General features: G+C 42.5%; 1 protein-coding gene across 4 annotated transcripts in view; it reads left to right on the top strand.

Moving 5' to 3' along the window:
- Positions 1-1,468: 1,468 nt before the first annotated feature.
- TRIM67 (tripartite motif containing 67) overlaps positions 1,469-21,536 on the top strand; it is a 43,864-nt gene continuing 23,796 nt past the window's right edge. The window contains exons 1-6 of one of the 4 annotated variants that reach the window (XM_080998629.1): positions 1,469-3,333; positions 10,711-10,806; positions 12,256-12,378; positions 13,016-13,126; positions 13,830-13,983; positions 20,365-20,510. In XM_080998629.1, coding sequence (XP_080854755.1) covers positions 2,386-3,333; positions 10,711-10,806; positions 12,256-12,378; positions 13,016-13,126; positions 13,830-13,983; positions 20,365-20,510 — 1,578 coding nt within the window. In that variant the 5' untranslated portion in view covers positions 1,469-2,385. Of the gene's footprint in view, positions 3,334-10,710; positions 10,807-12,255; positions 12,379-13,015; positions 13,127-13,829; positions 13,990-20,352; positions 20,511-21,536 lie in introns of all 4 variants that reach the window. The other 3 variants (XM_080998627.1, XM_080998628.1, XM_080998626.1) reach the window with 3 other exon arrangements.

Below are 21,536 nucleotides of genomic sequence, written 5' to 3'. Positions count from 1 at the left end.
AGTAATAATTGCTCTGTGGTGGCTCCAGTTTAGTAAGCTGCTTGGGACACACATTGCTAGACACCCCTAATTAACTAAAATAGGCACCTCCTGCAACCAAGGTAGGCACAATTCACCTGGAAATTCTATCATGTTATCTATGTCAAAATTAATGTGCAAGATCTCATACTGTGATCTCATGCACAGGAGAATATGCTAAATGTGTAGTGCTCAGGTAATTGTGCAGGCACCTGCTGTATTTTAATGTCTCTTAAACTGGTACTTAAAGTTGTAGGATGAACAGAGTTGAGACAGTTTTTCATTTTCTGTTTCAACCAGCAATTGGCCCATCAGTTATCAAAATATACCCCAGGCAGAAGTCGTGATCCATAGAACAGGATCTCCACAGCTGTGGACATTACAAAATTCCCTTCTGACCATAGCCCCTGCACCATGCAACAAGCTGTTTCTTAAACTAATGAAACATTTTGAATCAGAGTGATGGTGATGGCGATGATTGTAGTTAATAATACATATATGTAAGAAAACTCTGGGACATTCTGAAGTGTTTCAACACCTTCAAACCACCTTTGGATCTTAGATGCTTCAGAATCTCCCATATTTTTTTCATGGACATATTCATGCTGACATATCAATAAGACAGTGGAGAGATGGCCAAATATTGAGAAAGCCATGCTAACTAGCTGTAGTTAGTATTTTGGCTGGATTCCAGGACTGAAATGATTTATTTTGCATTCCAAGGCACTAATTATTAACCCACCTCTATAACATATACGTATTGCTTCTTTACTCTTTTTTGGCCCTTCCTCTTTAGCCATATATGCCACTAGCTCAGATCTGGGTAGTAGAGAAACAGATTTAAAGGGAAAATAAAATGTGTTGCATTTAAAACAGCATTCCAGCCAATTCTGGTTTTATACAGTTTCTTGGTAATCCTTGGTAATCTTTCACCTTTTGTTCCCCTTGGTTTCAAGTATATTTCAAAACATCCATACGCACTTAAGTAAGCAAAGTGTAAGACTATTTATTTCTAAAAAGGGTCTTGGAGCAACCTACCCAGTTTATTTTCTATACCATTGCTACTTGGGTTACAAACCATTATAATCTCTTCCAAGTCACAAAATAATGGCTTTTTATCATCTCTGTTTTATTCTAGCATTCCATCTTTCTATTATCCTAAACATATGTAGAGCAAAGAAAAAACAGATGGGATTTCCCACTGCTAGTGCATCCTTGTAATGATGGTTATTTCCAACTCACAAAACACTCAGCTGTCAACTCTGATTTATTTTTGAAGCAAATTTGGATTCGGTTGCTAGTGGAGTGGTGCAGGGGTTTTTTTCCTACTTCCAACATCATCTTTTGTATGTGTGTGGAATGCCACTATCCAATCACAATTCAGCCTGTGTACCATCAATAATAATAATAATAATAATAATAATAATAATAAAATCTATTTCATTCTTCTTGTTAACAGTGTGCAATATTTTGTGGTTGGAATTTGTGTTCCAGCATGATAAAGGATGTGGAAAGGAAAATATATTTGCAGCTTGCTCTCTTCTTTCAAGCTTCCTCATTTGAACATCCCCGTCTTCCCTCAGGGGGAAAGCACGCTATTAGAGATAAAGAAACCCCCACTATGTTCAATCCTGTCTATAAATAATGGATTTTTATCGTATAAAGACATCTCCCTTTAAATAAAACTCATTCTCTCCTTTCAGTCACATAGCAAGCGATCACCTATTTGCTGAAAAAGCTATTCCCGCCCCCTTCACGGTTCTTTCCCCTTCTGTCTCCCCTTTAATCTATGCAACACGAATTCCAGCTAGCCGACTACTATGCTAACTGCATACACCAAGGGCAAGGAAATTCCTTTGCAATAAACAATAGCTGTCTTCCACCCCTTTGGCTGCAACTAGGCAAGGTCAGTCCCGCTGCGGCAGCAGCTACAGCGCCTGGAAAAGACCCCCGCCTCCAGCTCCCCTGTGCGTGCAGAACTCAGCAGCTGTACATCAGGAAGAGCCGGCCAACCCCATCAGCGCTATTGAACTCAACCCAAAGGAGCTGTCCAACTCCATCGTGGTGCTGAACCGAGCTAGAGCAACACAGCTGGGAAAGCAGTCTATCCGCGCCGCGGTGCTGAACTCAGCAACATCCGCTCAGCAAGGAGCTGTCCATCCTGCCGCGGTGCTGAAAGCTGACTCCTCTCCGACATCTTTCCAGCTGCAAGAACAGCAGCAGGAAGAGACAGCGGCTACTGTGGAACATGGAGGGAAAGGGCTCCCGGAAGAGCAGCAATAAGGCTGACTGTACCCCGCTGTATTTGCGCTGATCGGTTCCATCCCAGCCCGCTCTCGCTGTTTGGAGACAAAGCCACCCGCAGCCATGGAAGAGGAGCTGAAATGTCCCGTGTGCGGCTCACTGTTCCGGGAGCCCATCATCTTGCCCTGCTCGCACAATGTCTGCCTGCCTTGCGCCCGAACCATCGCCGTGCAGACGCCGGAGACCGAGCAACATCTGCCCGCCATGCTGCACCCCCGGGGCCCTGCGGCAGCGCCGGGAGCCGGGGCCGGAGCCTCCGGACCAGCCTCTCTCGACTACGACTGCGGGGCCGGAGGGGGCAGCGGAGCAGGCGGAGGGGGCGGCGGCGGCGGCGGCGTGGATCATGCGGACAAGCTGAGCCTGCACAGCGAGACCGACAGCGGCTACGGCTCCTACACCCCGAGCCTTAAGTCTCCCAACGGGGTGCGGGTTCTGCCCCTGGTGCCACCTCCTCCGGGCTCCTCGGCGGCGGCAGCCCCTCGGGGTGGAGGCACCAGCTCCTCGCTGACCTGCCCGCAATGCCACCGCAGCGCCTCGCTGGACCATCGCGGCCTACGCGGCTTCCAGCGCAACCGGCTCCTGGAGGCCATCGTGCAGCGCTACCAGCAGGGCCGGGCCGCCGCCTCGGCCGCCGCCAAGTGCCAGCTGTGCGACCGCAGCCCCCCCGAGCCGGCCGCCGTGATGTGCGAGCAATGCGAGGTGCTCTACTGCGCCTCTTGCCAGGTCAAGTGCCACCCGTCCCGGGGGCCTTTTGCCAAGCACCGCTTGGTCCCTCCGCCCAGCCAGCAGGGAGCCCCGAGCGGAGCGGGCGGAGCAGCTGGTGGAGGCGGCGGGGGTAGCAAAGCGCCCGGGGCTGCGCGCAAGCCCCCGACCTGCGCGGATCACGAGCTGGAGAACTACAGCATGTACTGCGTGACCTGCCGGACTCCCGTCTGCTACCAGTGCCTGGAAGAAGGCAAGCACACCAAGCACGAGGTGAAGGCCTTGGGGGCCATGTGGAAGCAGCACAAGGTAAGGCAAGGAGAGGTCCTGATCTTTGCTCTACAGCTCGCTCGCCTGCACCGCCTGCTGGCAAAGGCTGGAGCGTGTCACGCCAGATCACAACCGGCCATTGACTCCCGGTTCTTTCGTAAGGAGCCATTACCGCCCTCTAGAACTGAACTAGCAATCGCTACAGCAGATGAGAATCCCAACGCTATAGATAAATTGGCACTGAAAGAGTGGTGAAGGCCCACCCTATAAATCACTTTCAGCAGGTATTTATTTCACCCCTAGGTGGAAATTTTTTTTGAATGCCAGTAATGTACATGTACAGGTTTTAAACAAAAGGGTCCCGTCTTTCCCAACACCATTGAGTAAACCCAACCCTAGGGAGCAGGGTCACTGCAGCACAACATGTCTTGAGTCCTGGCTGAATAGAGCTCTGCTACTTCTTCTTCTAGAAATTTGCTGCTGTTCTGTATAATGGTCCGAATTGCTGTATGAACCAGCTCTTAAAGTGTATTGAGGGACAGCTGAACTACATGAAGTGAACTTTGAGTGCATCCCAAGATCTCCTCCAAGGTTCTTCCCAAAGCATTACAGTACAATTTTTTTTTTTAAAGTTGCACAGTTCTGTACTATTGCCATTGTATTTACCATTCTAACAACCCTTTCTCCCATTCTAAAGATGAAGAACAATGGACAAAGAAAGGTAGGAAACTTGTAGATGTCCAGATGTTGTTGGACTCCCATCAGCTCTGGTCAGCATAGCAAAAAGCCATGGATGGTTATTATTGTTTATTATATTTATTTATTTATTTACTAAATCTGTATACCACCCTTCATCTTTTTTTGGATCACTCACAACAAGAAAAAAAAAATCAAAACCCCACAAAATACATAATAAAAACAAGAACAAGAATAAACCAATAACCCTTGTCCCCTTCCCACCCGCTCCCACAACACATTTAAAAGGGTATCAGATCTAATCAGCCAACGGCCTGGTTGAAGAGAATGGGAGTCCAGCACCGCCCTATGATGGGGCTAATGGATAGTGACTTCTTCAAGGCCACCTTGGTGAGAGACAAATAACATTATATTAGAGATACCTGACTAGACCCCTCTTACTAATCTGCTGTGCAACTTGCCTGTGCTTTCCACTCTCGGGAAACTTCTACTAATAGCTTTATAAACCACTTTGCAGCAGCAGAATAGTTCAGAGTGACCATCCTGAAACAACTAAGTGTTATAGTAGGAATGTATTCATTGTAATTTGGTTTTTGGGGGATGTTTGCTAAGAAAAGCAATAGGTGTTTATTCAGAGTGAGGGAAGAGAATATGGAAAATTTCCTTGTAGGTTTCCGGCAACATTTTTTTAAAAAAACAACAACAACACAGTTAATGCAATTTTCGTTCACACATCACTACTCTGGATTTCATTTCCATTCTACAAGTCTGTTGAAAAACCAAGCTGTATTAAAGTTGCAGGATAAAATGTTATTTTCTTGGCTCTTAAATTATGGGAATAAAGAATCCTAGGTAAGTGAATAAGCGTAATCAAGTATTCCCTTCTGCTTTGTTATTTTTATTTACTATTTACTACGCATTCAACTATTAGCCATTCAATAAAATTTTAGGGTTTAAACCAATTCATTTCAGTTTTGATATCACAGGACATAGATTTCATAGATAAGAGCATGGCATTTGTATTATTTCTATTAAATACAGTTGTATTTTCTTTACTTTTGAGTAGAACATGAAGCTCTTGAGATTGAGCTGAAAGCCAATTATGTCCATTCATCCTTGCTGAAAATAAAGGCCTACAAAGTATTTATTGATTATTCACATTGCACTTGGGTGAAGCGCTTTCTGTTATTAAATTATGCATACATTATACATTTATACATCAGAGCTCTCAGGGAACTGTGACAGTTATGTTCCTGTGGGATGGCTTGAATGCTGCTACTCTATTCTTTTCTCTCATGTGGTAACATTGGGCAGGAAGATTTTTATTTAGTTGCATTCAAAAATACATCTGCTTCATATATTCTGAGGTGATTCAGTCCCCTGAGGATTGTGGCATATGACCTTCCCAAATGTTTGAATCAATTTCTTAAATGAATTAAGTAGGAACTCCAGTAGTGAGTGAAGATTTCTGGCTCATGTAGCTCAGTACTCAACAACACCCATTGACTATTTTTTCTACCCAGTTGGTTGACCTCTTTACAGCAACCACTTGCGCTGCTGAAGAAGCAGAGGCAGCTGCTTTTCAGTTTATATTATAAGACTGGAACTATTCCTCTTCAGGCTCTTTCAACATTTGCCTCTGTTATTTTTAGTATGATCTTGGGGATCACCAGGAAGCACTGGGGCCATGCCATAGTTAAAGAACCCCTGATCTTCTCTGACTTGGTCTTCCTGGTCAGAATCCACTGTACCCCAAAACTCTTAACTGCATAGTCTACATTATTCAGACTACAGTGTGCAAAAGTGGATGGGAGGCTACATAGCCAGGGTGCCTGTGGGGCAAGGTATTTGTTCAATAAATTGGAACAGTCAAAATAATTTCCCTTGATCGTTTAGACTGCCCACCTACTATTTAAATCTTCATAGGCAAACTGGAGCTATTTTGAACTGCACCATGTGGAGACATTGCACTAGATCTGCTTGCTAAATGGCTCCCCAGATTATTCAAAAGATGATTCAAGCATGACAAAAAGGCTGGCTTCCTAGACATATGGGCAGGAGGAGGAATCAGTTTGCAAAATAGTTGCAAGTAGCATATGCTCATGATGGGTGAACGCACTCTACCTCCTCCCACAGCCTTATCCATGCAGGAACTCATAAAACCTGATGAAATGTGCAGTCCAATTCAGCCCATGGCACTTTGATTTATGATTTAGCCACTATTATGGGGCTCAGGAGGCTGTAAATTACGGAGAATTGCAGCATGCAAATATCCTGCTGCAGCCAGTTTTAAATATGTGGCTTTAACATGCTATTCGCTTGGAAGAGAACAGTCAGTGAGGATGTTGGCTCCCTGACGTCACATTTACATCCTGCCAAGGATATTGCACTAGGATAATTAACACTTATAGGAGCACAAGATAATCACTATTATCACAAAAATTAGTTAATTGTGTGCTTATTTTCTTTCCAGTATTTACAACAAAAAGGATGAAACAGCATTAGGGGAAACCTGATGCAAAGAGAAATAAAAACACTGTACCTACAAGTTACAAGTTACACTGTCTTCGTGCTCATAGTTTTAGAATTAAGTTGAGTGATTATTTGAAATGGTGCATTGATCAATAAAGCATTTCATCCCACACCTTTGAAAATACTGTTCTTATCAATTGTTACGCAAGGTGTAATTTAAGTTGTTGGTGACTCCTCCCAAATGCTTCTTTTTTATTGTGTGTACCATGTTGCAGCTGGCCAAGACACCAACACCGCTGCCTTTTTGGTGCCAGATTAAGACTTGTCTGTTCATCCAGGCCTTTTAAGATTTGGTTTTAAGTTCCTGTGTTATGGTTAGCAGTTTTGATGAGTTGGTTTGATGGTTGTTTTAGTTCTGTATTGTATACAGTGGTGCCCCGCAAGACGAATGCCTCGCAAGACGAAAAATTCGCTAGACGAAAGGGTTTTGCGTTTTTTGAGTCGTTCCGCAAGACGAATTTCCCTATGGGCTTGCTTCGCAAGACGAAATGTCTTGCAAGTTCTTTCGAGTTTGTTTCCTTTTTCTTAAAGCCGCTAAGCCACTAAGCCGTTAATAGCCGCTAAGCCGCTAAGCCGTTAATAGCCGCTAAGCCATTAATAGCCGCTAAGCCGCTAATAGCCGTGCTTCGCAAGACGAAAAAACTGCAAGACGAAGAGACTCGCGGAACGGATTAATTTCGTCTTGCGAGGCACCACTGTATAGTACAGTGGTACCTCAGGTTAAGTACTTAATTCGTTCCGGAGGTCCGTTCTTAACCTGAAACTGTTCTTAACCTGAAGCACCACTTTAGCTAATGGGGCCTTCCGCTGCCGCCGCACTGGCAGAGCACGATTTCTGTTCTCATCCTGAAGCAAAGTTCTTAACCTGAGGTACTATTTCTGGGTTAGCAGAGTCTGTAACCTGAAGCGAATGTAACCTGAAGCGCATGTAACCCAAGGTACCACTGTATTTTATTGTGCTGGTTTTGATAATAGGGACCAGATTCAACTAAGTAGTTGCACTAGCAGGAGCCAAAGCAAGGAGTCCTGCCAGGGCAACTGGGGCTTTCTGTCCTCTTCTCCCACCTGCTCCCTTGTGCCCCCCAGTTGGTTATGGGAAGGTCGAGAGAACCCCCAGTCCATTGCACAGGGGAAGGGAAAGAGGAGATGGTTTAGTTGGACAAGCAGAAATACTTGCACTGATTGAATGGTTGTAATAACACAATGTTGAATTCCACCTTGGGGTTTTGTGCTGGTTGTTTCAAGTTTATTGGCATCTCCAGGTCAGTGTAGCATACATTAATGAACTAGATGAGCAGACAGTACAAGGCTCCTTTCTTTGTTCCAGTCACTTGTGCAGTTTGGTGGAGAACAAATGCATTTGTTCATGTTCCTTTTTAGACCTGGGGAAATTAGGACTTTCCCCCCTCTTCTCATGAAAAAGGAGTGCTATTCCTAGAAAAATGGATGAGGATGGGGATACACTGTATAGCAGAAAATACCAAACAATAGCAAATACATCTGGGTGTGTGCAGTTTTCCCACATACATATGTATATACAGTGGTAGCTCGGGTTACAGACGCTTCAGGTTACAGATACTTCAGGTTACAGACTCCGCTAACCCAGAAATAGTACCTCGGGTTAAGAACTTTGCTTCAGGATGAGAACAGAAATAACGTGGCAGCGGTGCAGCGGCAGCAGGAGGCCCCATTAGCTAAAGTGGTACCTCATGTTAAGAACAGTTTCAGGTTAAGGACAGACCTCCAGAACAAATTAAGTTCTTAACCAGAGGTACCACTGTACAACAAGAAGGCAGCATCTAATTAAAAGTTAAGAAGCTGGTCCAGTAAAAATGTTGGTCTAATAAAAGTCAAATAAAAGTGCAAATACCGATTTAATTATAACCCAATGTTTTTTGAGCTCTTGAGAGTAGTAGTTTGAGAGAAGTAAGCAGTGTTAGAACCTTAGTTATATAAGCTAGACACCAAATGTCTCCTTAAACCAGGGTTACCGTCACCAGCACAGAACACCTAGTTGCCAATTTTGGGGCCAGATGACTCAAAAGTTATATCAATACAACGTTTTAGTTTCTGGAATTCATTCTGATTGTGCAGATAAAATATAACAGATAGAATTCCACAGGATGTGTTGCTAATATGTGAAAACAGTCAAGATCCTAGGATCCCCAGGCATGCACCTCCAGATGGTGGAGACATCAGGCGCCATCCTGGCACCCAGGCATCTTCACTTTGTCACAGGTGACTGATAGCCAGGAGCAAAATGTGCCTGGCACCCAGCGAACTTCTAATGCTGCATCATTGGCTGCATACCCACAACTTAACCCAGTAAATCGTATTCAGTCATTGAATAGTGTTAATGGAGGAGTAGATTTCCCCAGAATTCAGTCCAGGAGTATCAGGTTAAGGGGAAGTGCACGTGCACAGAACTGGGGAGAGGAATTGCCTGAGGAATTGCCATTGAACTAAGTAGTTACTGGTTATTGGCAGGATTTGCTCTGGACAGACAATGGGATGTCACGTCTTCATGCCTTGCTTGTGAGTTTAATCATCCTAGAAGCTTCTGTTGGAAGCAGAATGCTGGAATAGTTGGAAGCTGGGCTGATCCAAAGCAGCTCTCATGGGAGGAATTGCATTTGGATGGGGCTACCCATTTCCGTTTGTGAACCAGCCCTCCGTGGGCTTAGGAATTAATCTCTCTGTTTTAGAATGTGGGCCTCCAAAGTCCTGAAACTTCCCATTCTCAGCAATTTGTAAGCTTCAGTCAGCAACCAGATCAGGTGAGGGAAGATCAATATTAATCTGCTGTTGCTATTACATACAGAATAAACAATGAACTTTTATCTGAGAAGGAATAGTAGGATTAATGCTTATTTGTAAAATCAATAAGGAACCTGTCCTTGTATGCTATACTATTGACAGATTCTGGTTAAGAAAAATCTTGGGAAAATAGCCAGAGTCAGGAATTCTTAATGGCTTTAGTCAATGGCATTTACAACATGGGGCAATTTAGCTTCTTTCCATTATTGTGAAGGAACTTGTGGGCTGCATGATAGTTTACAAGGGTTTGGATAGCCTTTAGTGTGGAGGCATCTACCCTTTGGAACTCCCTGTGCATCAGGCGGGTGTCATCTCCATTGCATTTTTGTAGCCTGCCAAAGGTTTTCCTCTTGCAACATGCCTTTTAAAACCTTTATTCTAGTTTGTATCTCTCCTGGATTTGAATTGATTTGATGTTTGCACGTGTTGTTGCTGTTGTTAACTTTTTTTTCCCCTGGAGATGGATGCAAGCAAGAGGCTGGGCAGCTGAAGCATGCAGGCAGGTGGCTCCAGTCAACAAGTGGAAAGTTTGGCAAGGTCTAGAGATGGAATCGCTTTGGCGAGTTGTAAAGGGAGGCTTAGCTTTGGCAAGGCTTACAGGGAGTGGGAGTGATGTCTTTAGAGATGGGTAAGGAGGGGAGTGGTGACTATGGTGAGTAAAGGGTGGCTTTGGAGACGAGGGAAGGAACTAGGGCAGGGTAGCAGTGAGGTTTGGGTTATGCAGGTGCACCAGCAGGCATGCTGGATCGATATCAGCTATTCTGCCAGGGGACTTTTGCAGTCCCAACCTTGCCGTCACCCTGCCCTGCCCCAGCCACATCTAGATAAGCAGCAGTGACACCGGTGTCAGAAGGGTGGCTCAGCAGCTCCACCCCACTCCACTGCTGAGTCCAGATTAGTGCTTTTCTCATGAGAAAGCAAGTCAGTACAGATTAATAATCCCATATGTTATAATCCTGAAAGGAAAAACAACAGTTTGCAAAATTCTGTTAAGAATGACTCTGAACATACAATTTTGTGCAGTTGGAAGTAAGTCCTACTGTGTATAGCAGAGCTGCTTCCCGGGTACTTGTGCACAGGATCACAGCCTAAGCATGTAAAGAGAGTCCTTTAGAGTGACTAGAGGACCAAAAGAGTTCATAATGAAAGGAGTTGAAAAGAGTGAAAAGAGTTCATAAAGGCAATCTGTCTTGATTAGACACATAACTTGCTCACTACTTTAAGGGGTTCATTTTCTCTCTCCTATAAATAAAAACCTAATGATAGCAAGCACTAAAATGTTAGATAAAGTAACTGTTTTAGGAATAACCTGTAAAGAATAAAGATTATCTGTTTTATACTTGGCGTCACTGGACTTTTCCCCCCTTACAGGCACAACTGTCTCAGGCTTTAAATGGCATTTCAGATAAAGCAAAGGAAGCAAAGGAATTTCTGGTTCAGCTGAAAAATATACTACAGCAGATACAGGTAATAATTACAGAATTCTAGCTGTTTTGGATTTCATATCAAACTGCAGTAACTAAACAGGCAGATATTAAACATGTTTTGTAGTTTTTGTTTTATTTTAATAGGACTATATGGCTAACTGTGTCGCAATCCAGCACAACACCTAACTCTGTGCTAGGTTGTGTCCCAAATGCATTGATAGAATGAATTATAGCGATCACCATTTAAACAGATTGTAATGATAATCAATTCAAGCTTCCAATGAACATCAGTACTGACAATCCTATAGCACCTACAGTATTGGCATTTAGGTACCTGCTTAATACTCATGTGTTTACCCAGGCAGTTCCTGAATGGTGATCCAACTATATCTATCTGTTAATCTGATCTACTGATTATTGATGAATTTTGTGCTTGGTTATGAATGTAATTTTATTGTGGATTTTATGCTGTTCATTGCCATATATATCTTTTAAATTAATGTTGGAGGAATAGGCATTTTTTGCAAAAAGGATAAAGAAAGAAAACTGCATTATTTTAGGGCACACTCCTATGCACACTTATTTAGAAGTAAACACTTTTGAAACCAATGGGCATTTGCTTCTAGGCAACTGTGTGTAGAATCTGAGTGTTGGTTTGGTTTATAAAGGTTTCTTTGGTTCCAATCCTGCCCAACTTTTGCTTTTTAGAAGTTGCTTATTTGGTCACCTTTGTAAAATGTTAATCCAATAACATCAGCCAAATAAAATTTTTTAAATCCTGTTCACACAGACACACATACCCAACACATTTGTTATGTTTCCCATCTAACCTAATGAAGAGCTCTGGAGAAGAAACTATTATTTTGATTTTACAAAGCTGGAAAGCTGTTCATACTTACTCAGGCATAAGTTCCTAAGACTTCAGTCAGGCTCAGTAGAATTGAAGCTACGTGTTTCTTTCTTTCATGACTTTACAGCAATACACATGCCCATGTACTGAAACAATACATTGATTGTCAGCTGTTTTGTCTCAAACTGAATTATTTTCCGCTTGTACACTGTGCAGCTACAAATGAATTTCAGATTGCAATGACACCTTTGAAAACAAATTTGGAGACGGTGGGGACAGTTCACCAGAAACTCTCTATGCAAACAAGTCCCATTGAAATGAATGGGAGTTGTGCATATCCTCCCCATGATGCCGAACCATTTTATAGTAACATTTCCCAGAACTGCAAAAAATTAAATATGCTAAAGATTTAGACTTTTTCAATGTTCCAGCATAACCATTTTGATAGCATCCCCACAGAACTTTTACAACAAGCTGTTATTAATGTCACGACTTGTAATGAATCACACAAACAGCATGCTGCCAAATCCTCATTAAAAAAAAAAAAAAAATCCCCAGGAAGATGAAACACTGGCAATGCATTGAGTAAAAGAGGCTTTCGGTTGTAGAAGGAAATGTGGGGTTTTTTTTGTCTTCAAGGAAAATGGCTTGGACTATGAAGCCTGTCTGGTGGCTCAGTGTGATGCCTTGGTTGACGCTTTGACTCGTCAGAAAGCAAAACTGCTCACAAAAGTTACCAAAGAGCGTGAACACAAGTTAAAGGTGAGTGGAAATTTCATTTGACAACAACCATAAATGTGTAGGCTTATTTGAGATACCATCTGCTGGGTACTGCCCCAAGATCAAGCCCCATTAGAATGAGGGCCGTATGTTATCATGGCAAATGAACTCTAAAACCACATTTATGTCAAGTCAAGGACATGCAGGACATTGTAGGAGAAGGTTGATGGCTGTGGTGGAAACCAGTGTGTTCACCCCTTACTTTGTCTGCTGATTCTTCCCTGAAAATGCTCCCTGGCCATTCCCCACTGCTACTGCAACCAGGCTTACACCAGGATAGATAAAGAAAAGATATATTGAGTTGGCCTATCTGTATCCAATGGTGGCTGGTCTCTGAGCATAGAACTTCCATTTTTTATATGTATTTTATTTTTAATTTCTTTAATGGATTGTCCTAACCATGAATTATCCAAATTATTTAGCACCATTAAAATTATGATGAAATTCTTATAAAGAGCTAGGGCTAAGTAATGACAACTCAGTGGCACTGATGCAGATGAGGTGGTGTCCATATGGCTGCAAGAGCCTTTGCTTTCCTGCTGTTGCTTCCAAAATAAGTTATTTAATTCAGTGAAAGCCCAGAGGATTATCTACTATACATGGAATTTCCCCTCCCCAGGTTGTTTGGGACCAGATAAACCACTGTACTCTGAAGCTGCGCCAGTCTACAGGGCTTATGGAATATTGTCTTGAAGTAATCAAAGAAAATGACCCTTCTGGGTTTTTACAGGTATGTTGCCTCTTAATGTTGTGATTAATGAGAAAATAATAATGAAGTATTGTACTTCTGAAGCCCCACGTGTGCTCGCTCATTAAGCATTCATCCTGATTTGTTTGGAAGCAGGTTAGAAGATGCTGAAAATTTAGTGAGCACTTACCCTAATTTGTTCAGAGAGAGGTTCGACAATGTTGAATCAAGCATTAGTCCAAACTTTCCAATGCATCTTCCCCAACCACTTTCCTTATCACAAAAATTCTATAATTTGCAGAAGCAGGTTTGTTGCACAAGACCTCCCAATCAACTGGAATTGTGCAACTGGAATTTTCCAATATGTGACTGAATCCCACTCAAAGATAGTGAGAATCTGGAAGTGCCCTCTGATGCATGCACAGGTCTTGTGCATTCAAACATGGGATACGCCATCCATTTCAATGGCAGAAGCCAGGGATAAGTGGACTCCTCTGAGACTGGTCCATTTGCATTAGTTTAATCTCTCCCATGTTTTTCTCATAATGGATTGTTCCATGTACACAGGCAAAAAGAATTGCTGTGCGCTGTTCAAGACTTGGTGGCTACAACAAAAGCTGAGGACACAATTCTGGGCCAGCCCTAGAGTGTCCTATATAGAGCACCTGTACTCACAATTTGCTTGAGTCACAATCAATTTAAAATGATTATTTTATAGCTTGGGCATTAAATGTTTCCCTTTCAGATTTCAGATGCTTTAATCAAACGTGTTCAAGTGTCTCAGGAGCAGTGGGTCAAAGGAGCTCTGGAACCCAAAGTATCTGCTGAATTTGATCTCACTCTGGATAGCGAGCCATTGTTGCAGTCAATTCATCAGCTGGACTTCATTCAGATGAAATGTAGGGGTGAGCTTTTGTAGATTGCTTTTCTTTCTCTCTCTTTCTCTCTTTTACACCAGGATTTCAAAAAGCAGCGGGTGACAGTGAGGCACCTCCGATGGGCCTCAAAGATGGGAATTTCTTACCCAGATGTAACCAAGCATTTGTGTGATGAGAAAACCCTTTCCTCTTCCTGTGACTCTAACAAGCTCAGACAGTAGTAATAGATAATGTTAGACATCTGAGAATATGAAAAGCTTCAGACTGGGCCATCTGTTCTTTTCTTAAGTGAAGACATTTACTGACATAACTGTAACTTTATAAAAAAAAATAGCCTTGCCCCATTTTGGAGCATTGCAGATCAACAGCAGAAGTCATTTCAATTACCCATACAATCATGCTTGCCCTCATTCGTAGGCTGCATTATTCTTAAAATGTGTGAAAGAACCATATTCATCTAGAGTTGACATTAATTTGTTCCCCAAAATTCTTCTGAGTAGATTTGGGTACTAAATATTCTCCAGTATGTTCTGTTTGTACATTTTGATATTTGATGCCTGTGTTTTACATCTAATAATATCTGATTTCAATATTTGCCATTTTGCTTTAGTATTTGAGTTCAGAATTTCATAGCTCACATGGAATCATAAAGCATTTCAGTGTATTCGCTGCATGATATGCAGTGATCATTACCATTTGACAGTTTGGTCAGTTATCACGTGCCGGTATAAGTATTTGTATTGATAGCTGATGTGAAATTGTATGTAGTATGCAATAGTATTGTCTGATGTGAAATAGTATTGTGATTTTTCGCCTTAATTGGCAGCTGTCATCCAACAAGATTTGATGTTTGAAAATTGTTAAGGTTTAACATTTGACAACAGGGAAAATGCTGCAATTCAGTGATTCAGCATCTGCTTTGCCTGCAGAAGGTCCCAAATTCAGTCCCTGGAACCTCCAAATAGAACTGGGCATGTCCCCAGTCTGAAACCCAGTCAGTTTAGACAAAAGGGAGCTAGATGGACCAAAAGTCTGACTCAAGCAGCTTCCTATGTTTCTAAATTCTGACAGTAGTTGATAGCCTATAGCTTACTGCATTTGCTATTTGAGCCTAGCAATTTATATATACACACAGAGAGAATATGTGAATGATAATGCATTCAAATTTTGGATTCAAAATTCAGATGTAGAAATCGTTAATTTCAAATTTCCTTTCTGCTGTAGCGTAAAATTTTGAGAAAGACGAGAGCGTCATGTGGACATGGCAAATGATGAATGCTCTGAGGATAATCTATATGAAAGGGAGAAACCTTGTGAACTCACAGCCTCGTTTATTATGAGCATAGGGCATATTAAGCAGTTTCCAGAGGCACAGGTGAAACTTTTCCATTGTCAAAGACACATAGACACATTATAGCTGTATAAGCAATGTTGTAACCCGCACTGGGACCTTAGGGTGAAGGGTGGGTAATGCAACAACAAGCTTTTTTTACAATCAAGTGGCGTACCAATTTTATGAAATAAACAAATAATAACAGCTCTTTGAGCTGGTGTATCATTTGATAGGCAAATTCTATTGCGTAAACTTGTCCCTGATTTATCCCATTTGAGCCAGCATATGCTAAAACAATGGAGGTGTGAATTCAGAACCCTAAGGACTGTGGCCCTTGGAGGCTATGTCCCAGGAGGACATTGGATCAGCTGGTGCAGCCTGCACCTTTCTGCAAATTATCCCCCTCAGTTATGATACTCCATTTGTATTTTGTACAAAGAGAGTGAATGCCTACAAAACCTAGCAGCTTCTCTTCAGTATCCCTTTTGGCATTCTGAACAGGCATTGCCCAGAAAGATTGTTTTTGCAATTCTGCTGCTTGGAAGAGCAGGCTAGAGCCCCTACTTAGGATGAAAGCTACTCATGAGTGGCTGCTCCAGCCTGATGATTCTTTTGAGCTGCTTTTTATGGGAATGTGCATATTGCAAGTGCCCAAAGATCAGCACAGGAACAAAGAGGGACAAACAAAAATGAAATCAAATGAAAGACAACAATGGGTCAATTTCCTTTGATGCACCACAGAAGACTGCTAGGAGATTTCTGCTGGAAGGAATTGCATGGTTCATAGGTAAATGATGTTACCAGCACTGTTCATCTTTACAAGAATCATTGGTAAATTTTTATCCTTGTTCATCCAAAGCTCATTTGATTTCAGTTGGCTTAATTCTGAACTCTAAAGGCTCAATCTAAAGCAATTAGGTCAGTTAATTTGACAGCTAAATCCTTGAGGAACAACAGAAAAATGCTTGAATTTAGGAAAGTAGTTAAAGGCAAAAATATGCTCCCCAAAAGGGTATTGTTTCCTAAACTAAATGGGTTATATTAATGAAGCCACTGAAAGAACATCAGCAAATTGCAACATCAAAAATTTAAAAACCCAGAAAAGAATATGCAGATGAGGAGAATTTAAGGTGAAGTCTCTCTTAGATTGTATAATTGCAAAAGAACCTGGTCTCAATTTGGATGTATTTTATTATTATTTGATAGCTTCTATTTGCCAGTGTAAGGGACGCGAGTGGCGCTGTGGGTTAAACCACAGAGCCTAGGGCTTGCCGATCAGAAGGTCGGTGGTTCGAATTCCCGCAACGGGGTGAGCTCCCGTTGTTCGGTCCCTGCTCCTGCCAACCTAGCAGTTTGAAAGCACGTCAAAGTGAAAGTAGATAAATAGGTACCGCTCCGGCGGGAAGGTAAACGGCATTTCCGTGCCCACACGACCCGGAAGCTGTACGCTGGCTCCCTCAGCCAGTAAAGCGAGATGAGCACCGCAACCCCAGAGTCAGCCACGACTGGACCTAATGGTCAGGGGTCCCTTTACCTTTACCTTATTTGCCAGGGCAAGAATTTGGACTGTAATATTTCCATTATAACAGGTGTCTTCTTGTATGTTTAGGCATAAAGAGGGATGCTGTGCTTCCTTTCTTCAGTGACAAACCATCTATATCCAATTTGCCCCATATTATGTTGGGATGTGTGTCCATCTCTCTCCCAGTGCTGCTGCCTTCTAGGTCTGAAGCTAAGACCTAGAAGGGCCAAAGCAGCAGAGATGTTAAATTTGCCACTTCCAGCTCTTGGATTCATAAGCTATTGCCTGCATGGGCTGTTTTCCTTTTTTAAAAAACCCATATGTGCTGTTCCTGAGTTTAGTGGATGCTTTCTGAAAAGGACACACCAAGTATCCAAAAGGCTCCATAGGGAGTGGGGTAAAGATGTCTTAGATGCCTGCCTCTTCTCATCACTCTCTCTTGGCGAGAGTGGTAATCATGGGTACAGTGAGTTGGGTTTCTATGGCATGGCAGTTGCAATTTTGTACGTGCAATTTGTACAAAAAGCTTGGGTGGAATGTGAGTTGTCTGGGAAGTTAGAATGAAGAAACCAGGGGACAGGAATGGGTGCAGATGTTCTGTGATGGTTTTCTAGTAGTTAGGCTGTCCAGGGATGTCTATGTTGTACTAGGACAACTTTAAGCTTAAATGAATAATATATATTTAAATGGTGGATTATTATAAATGGCAGAATGAAGTCATGAAATGCTTTTAACAAGCTTCTGTCCTTATTCAACCTTACTGAGAGATGAATGTCTGCCCTTAGCTATGCTATGTTTTCTACTAAGGAGAAGGAAAATGAGGATCAGACTGTATTAAAATGTGTGTGCATTTCTTGCCATTGGTGAAATAACTCTTCCTCTCCAAAAGTATAATTTCATCAATAATACAGAAAAGAAGAGCTTCTTTAGCATTGCTCTAGGAACAGATTAATTAGTAATGTTATGTTAGAGAAATCTTGAATTATTACCTATTAGTAACACAATTCTTAAAACAGCTACTGTAGATATTCACAACCTATTGATACTGTAGATATTCACAGTAGCTATTTTACTAGCTATAAGGCACCAAAGATTTCAAAACTGGGACTCTTACTGGCTAGGCTTCTAAACCTTGGGTGATAGTAAAAAAAATTACTCAGAGTAAACCAACTGACATTAATGGCTGTAACGTGGTCATGTTCATCAGGTGGCACAATGGCTCAGTGTGTCTGGCTGTTAACCAGAAAGTTGGTGGTTCAAGCCCACCCAGGGATGGCTGTGGGTAGGATTCCTGCATTGCAGGGGTTGGACTAGATGACCCTTGGAATCCCTTCCACCTCTATGATTCTTTGACTTCTATGTTCATTAATTTCAATGGGTCTAACTCTTGAGTAAACTTTAGTTGAACACCACCCAGAACTTCATGCACCTCTCGAGGCAGCATGTCTGCTAAAGAGCTTGCAGGCTGATTTTTTTTACCCAAATGTCTAGACAGCATTATGTGCCCCACCAGCTGAGTTATACCTTGTCACATGGCCAGGGGAGCCAGCATAGTTCTGCCTGTCCTTATTAAGTCTTATGTTCTGGGCCTGCTCTTCAAACAGAACCTATATACTGTTGTTGTCATCCATCTTCCTCGCGAGACGATGGAGTACAGCTCCGTAGATGAAGTCAAACCACTGTGTAACAGCACTGAAGTGAGCTTCCCTTGGATGCAAGCCTGGGCAGTGTATATGGAGGTCCTGGGCTGCCCAGACAATAATAACAATAACAATAACAATAACAATAACAATAATTTACCGGTATTTATTTATACCCTGTCCATCTGGCTGGGTTTCCCCAGCCACTCTGAGCGGCTTCCTGCAAAATATCAAAATACAATAATTCATCAAATATTAAAAGCTTCCCTAAACAGGGCTGCCTTCAGATGTCTTCTAAAAGTCAGATAGTTGTTTATTTATTTGACATCTGATGGGAGGGTGTTCCATAGGGCGGGCCCCACGACCGAGAAGGCGCTCTGCCTGGTTCCCTGTAATTTTGCTTCTCGCAGTGAGGGAACTGCCAGAAGGCCCTCGGCGCTGGACCTCAGTGCTGAACGATGGGGGTGGAGACACTCCTTCAGGTATACTAGACTGAGGCCATTTAGGGCTTTAAAGGTCAGCACCAACACTTTGAATTGTGCCCGGAAATGTACTGGGAGACAATGTAGACACACACACCCCCTCGGCCTTGCTGGTGTGGAAATCCTGTCTGGTGGAATCTAGACACATATCAAAACCACTCTGAAAATGCTTTTTTTGAAAAAGGGTTTTTAAAAAAATACATTGAATTTTCCATAAGGCTCACCACGCCATCTAGTGTCACATTGTATATTGCACTTAAAACACACTTAAAACGTTTTATTTGCAGCTGTATAGCTGAGTCCACTGTAGATAGCAAGCTTAACTGGAATGTCACCTACAGGTATTTACATTAAATCCCTAAACTCTTTTGTAGTGAGAATGTGGGAAGTTAGAGGGCATATGTGGCCTGTGGGTTACACAAATCTGATTTATACCAATCGAAATGCCAGCCTAGTTAGTATCAACCAAGGTGACATTTTCCCTTCAGGCAATCAGTAAAAGCAAGGGTTTCAGAGATAAAGTGCTGCAACAGTTATGAGCAGAAGTAAAATAAAAGTTAATAACACAAGAACATTAGTCTTTAGTAGAAGAATGTATGGTTCAATTATAGAGATGCAAGTTCTAGGTGAATAAAGGTAAAGGGACCCCTGACCATTAGGTCCATTCATGGCCGACTCTGGGGTTGTGGCGCTCATCTCACTTTATTGGCCGAGGGAGCCGGCGTACAGCTTCCGGATCATGTGGCCAGCACGACTAAGCTGCTTCTGCCGAACCAGAGCAGCGCACGGAAACGGCGTTTACCTTCCCGCTGGAGCGGTACCGATTTATCTACTTGCACTTTGACGTGCTTTCGAAATGCTAGGTTGGCAGGAGCAGGGACCGAGCAATGGGAGCTCACCCCATCACGGGGATTCGAACCGCCGACCTTCTGATCGGCAAATCCTAGGCTCTGTGGTTTAACCCACAGCGCCACCCGCGTCCCCTAGGTGAATAGTGAGTGCCGAATGCACACCAATGCCCAATTGCATTATTCTGTGTTCAGGCTATGGATAACCATTCTGCTTCCAAATAAGAAAAGAAAAGAAAAGAAAAGAAAAGAAAGCCAAGAGATGAGTTGAGAGGTGGGATCTTGAACAAACTGGATGTTCAGTGAAGTAATCAGATGGTGACTTTGCCAAAGATTCACTGTTCACCGCTTTCCCAGATATGGATATTCCTTATGGTTAAAAACAAACAAGCACAAGGCAGTGTTAATTGGTCATAAAACTGCAATCCTCGGGATTGTTGCTCCAGAAATGTTCCCCTGAGTGTTAAGTGCCAAGAGAGCTGCAACTGCAATGCCAGTTGCGATGTGTGTGGATTTTGCTGCTTGTCACACGGGTGAGGGCAGAGTTGCACTAATCGGTGCTTAGTTTCTGTTTCAGTGCCGCCAGTCCCACTCCTGCAGCTGGAGAAGTGCTGCACTCGAAACAACAGTGTGACCCTCGCCTGGAGGATGCCACCTTTTAGCCATAACCCAGTGGAGGGTTACATCTTGGAACTCGATGACGGAGACGGTGGCCAATTCCGAGTGAGACCTTCGTTCCTCGTTGATTTATGTTTGGCATCCTTAAACAACTGCTTGTATTGCCTACTGGCGTTTAGTATCAAATTGAAAATCTTTTCAATCCAGTCTTAACCTGTCCCTGAAGATGACCATTCCCTTCCCCATGACAGAAGAATAAGGTCACATCCACATCATATATTAAAAGGACAATTCCCGCCCCCCAAATAATTTTTTATTATTTTCTTCATATGATCTTTTCCCAACAATTCTTATTATCACAATATAATCCCTTTGACTCCACCGAGTCTTGACTTCCCTCCCTCCCCATAGCTGGTATATACACCACAATCTTATTGCGTATATTATTCTCATATCCCTACTATTACATTGAAGGTATTATTCCAGTCTTGCTAGTGTCTTTAAGCTTTTATGGTTCTCCTTTAAATATTCAATGAATTTACTCCAATTGTTATAGTATCTCTGGTCCTCTTGGGTCCGGATTTTCCCTGTCAATTTGGCAAGTTCCGCAAAATCTGTCATCTTCACCTGCCACTCCTGGATGGTTGGTAAATCTTGTGTTTCCCATTTTTGGGCCAGTAGAGTTCTTGTGGTGGTTGTGACATACATAAACAAATTCTGATCTTTTATTTTAATCTCTCTTCCCACTAGACCTAGCAAAAATGCTTCTGGTCTTTTGGGGAAAGTGTACTTGAATATCTTTTTAAGTTCATTGTAGATTGATTCCCTTGTCACAAGTCCACCACATATGAAAACAGTCCCCATCTACTTCTTTACATTTCCAACATTTTCTGTCTCTCTTTCTATACATTTTAGCCAATTTTGGCTATATTAACAGGACAATTATACCACTTTAATGGTCACAGCTTCCTCCAAACAATCCTGGGATCCCCTGACAGAGCATCCTTAACAAACTATAGAGCAGAGGGTGATGATATGAATCATGTTTTTCAGTGCTGGCTTGCTGTTTGTGGAATGTCTTGTCAGGGTGTGATCATTATCTGTTTTTAGGCACCAGTCAGATAACCAATC

Source organism: Podarcis pityusensis (genome assembly GCF_964106645.2).
Source record: "Podarcis pityusensis genome assembly, chromosome: 3".
Taxonomy (NCBI): domain Eukaryota; kingdom Metazoa; phylum Chordata; class Lepidosauria; order Squamata; family Lacertidae; genus Podarcis; species Podarcis pityusensis.
Note: the sequence above shows the minus strand (reverse complement) of the source record. Positions and strands in the feature narration are given on the sequence as shown.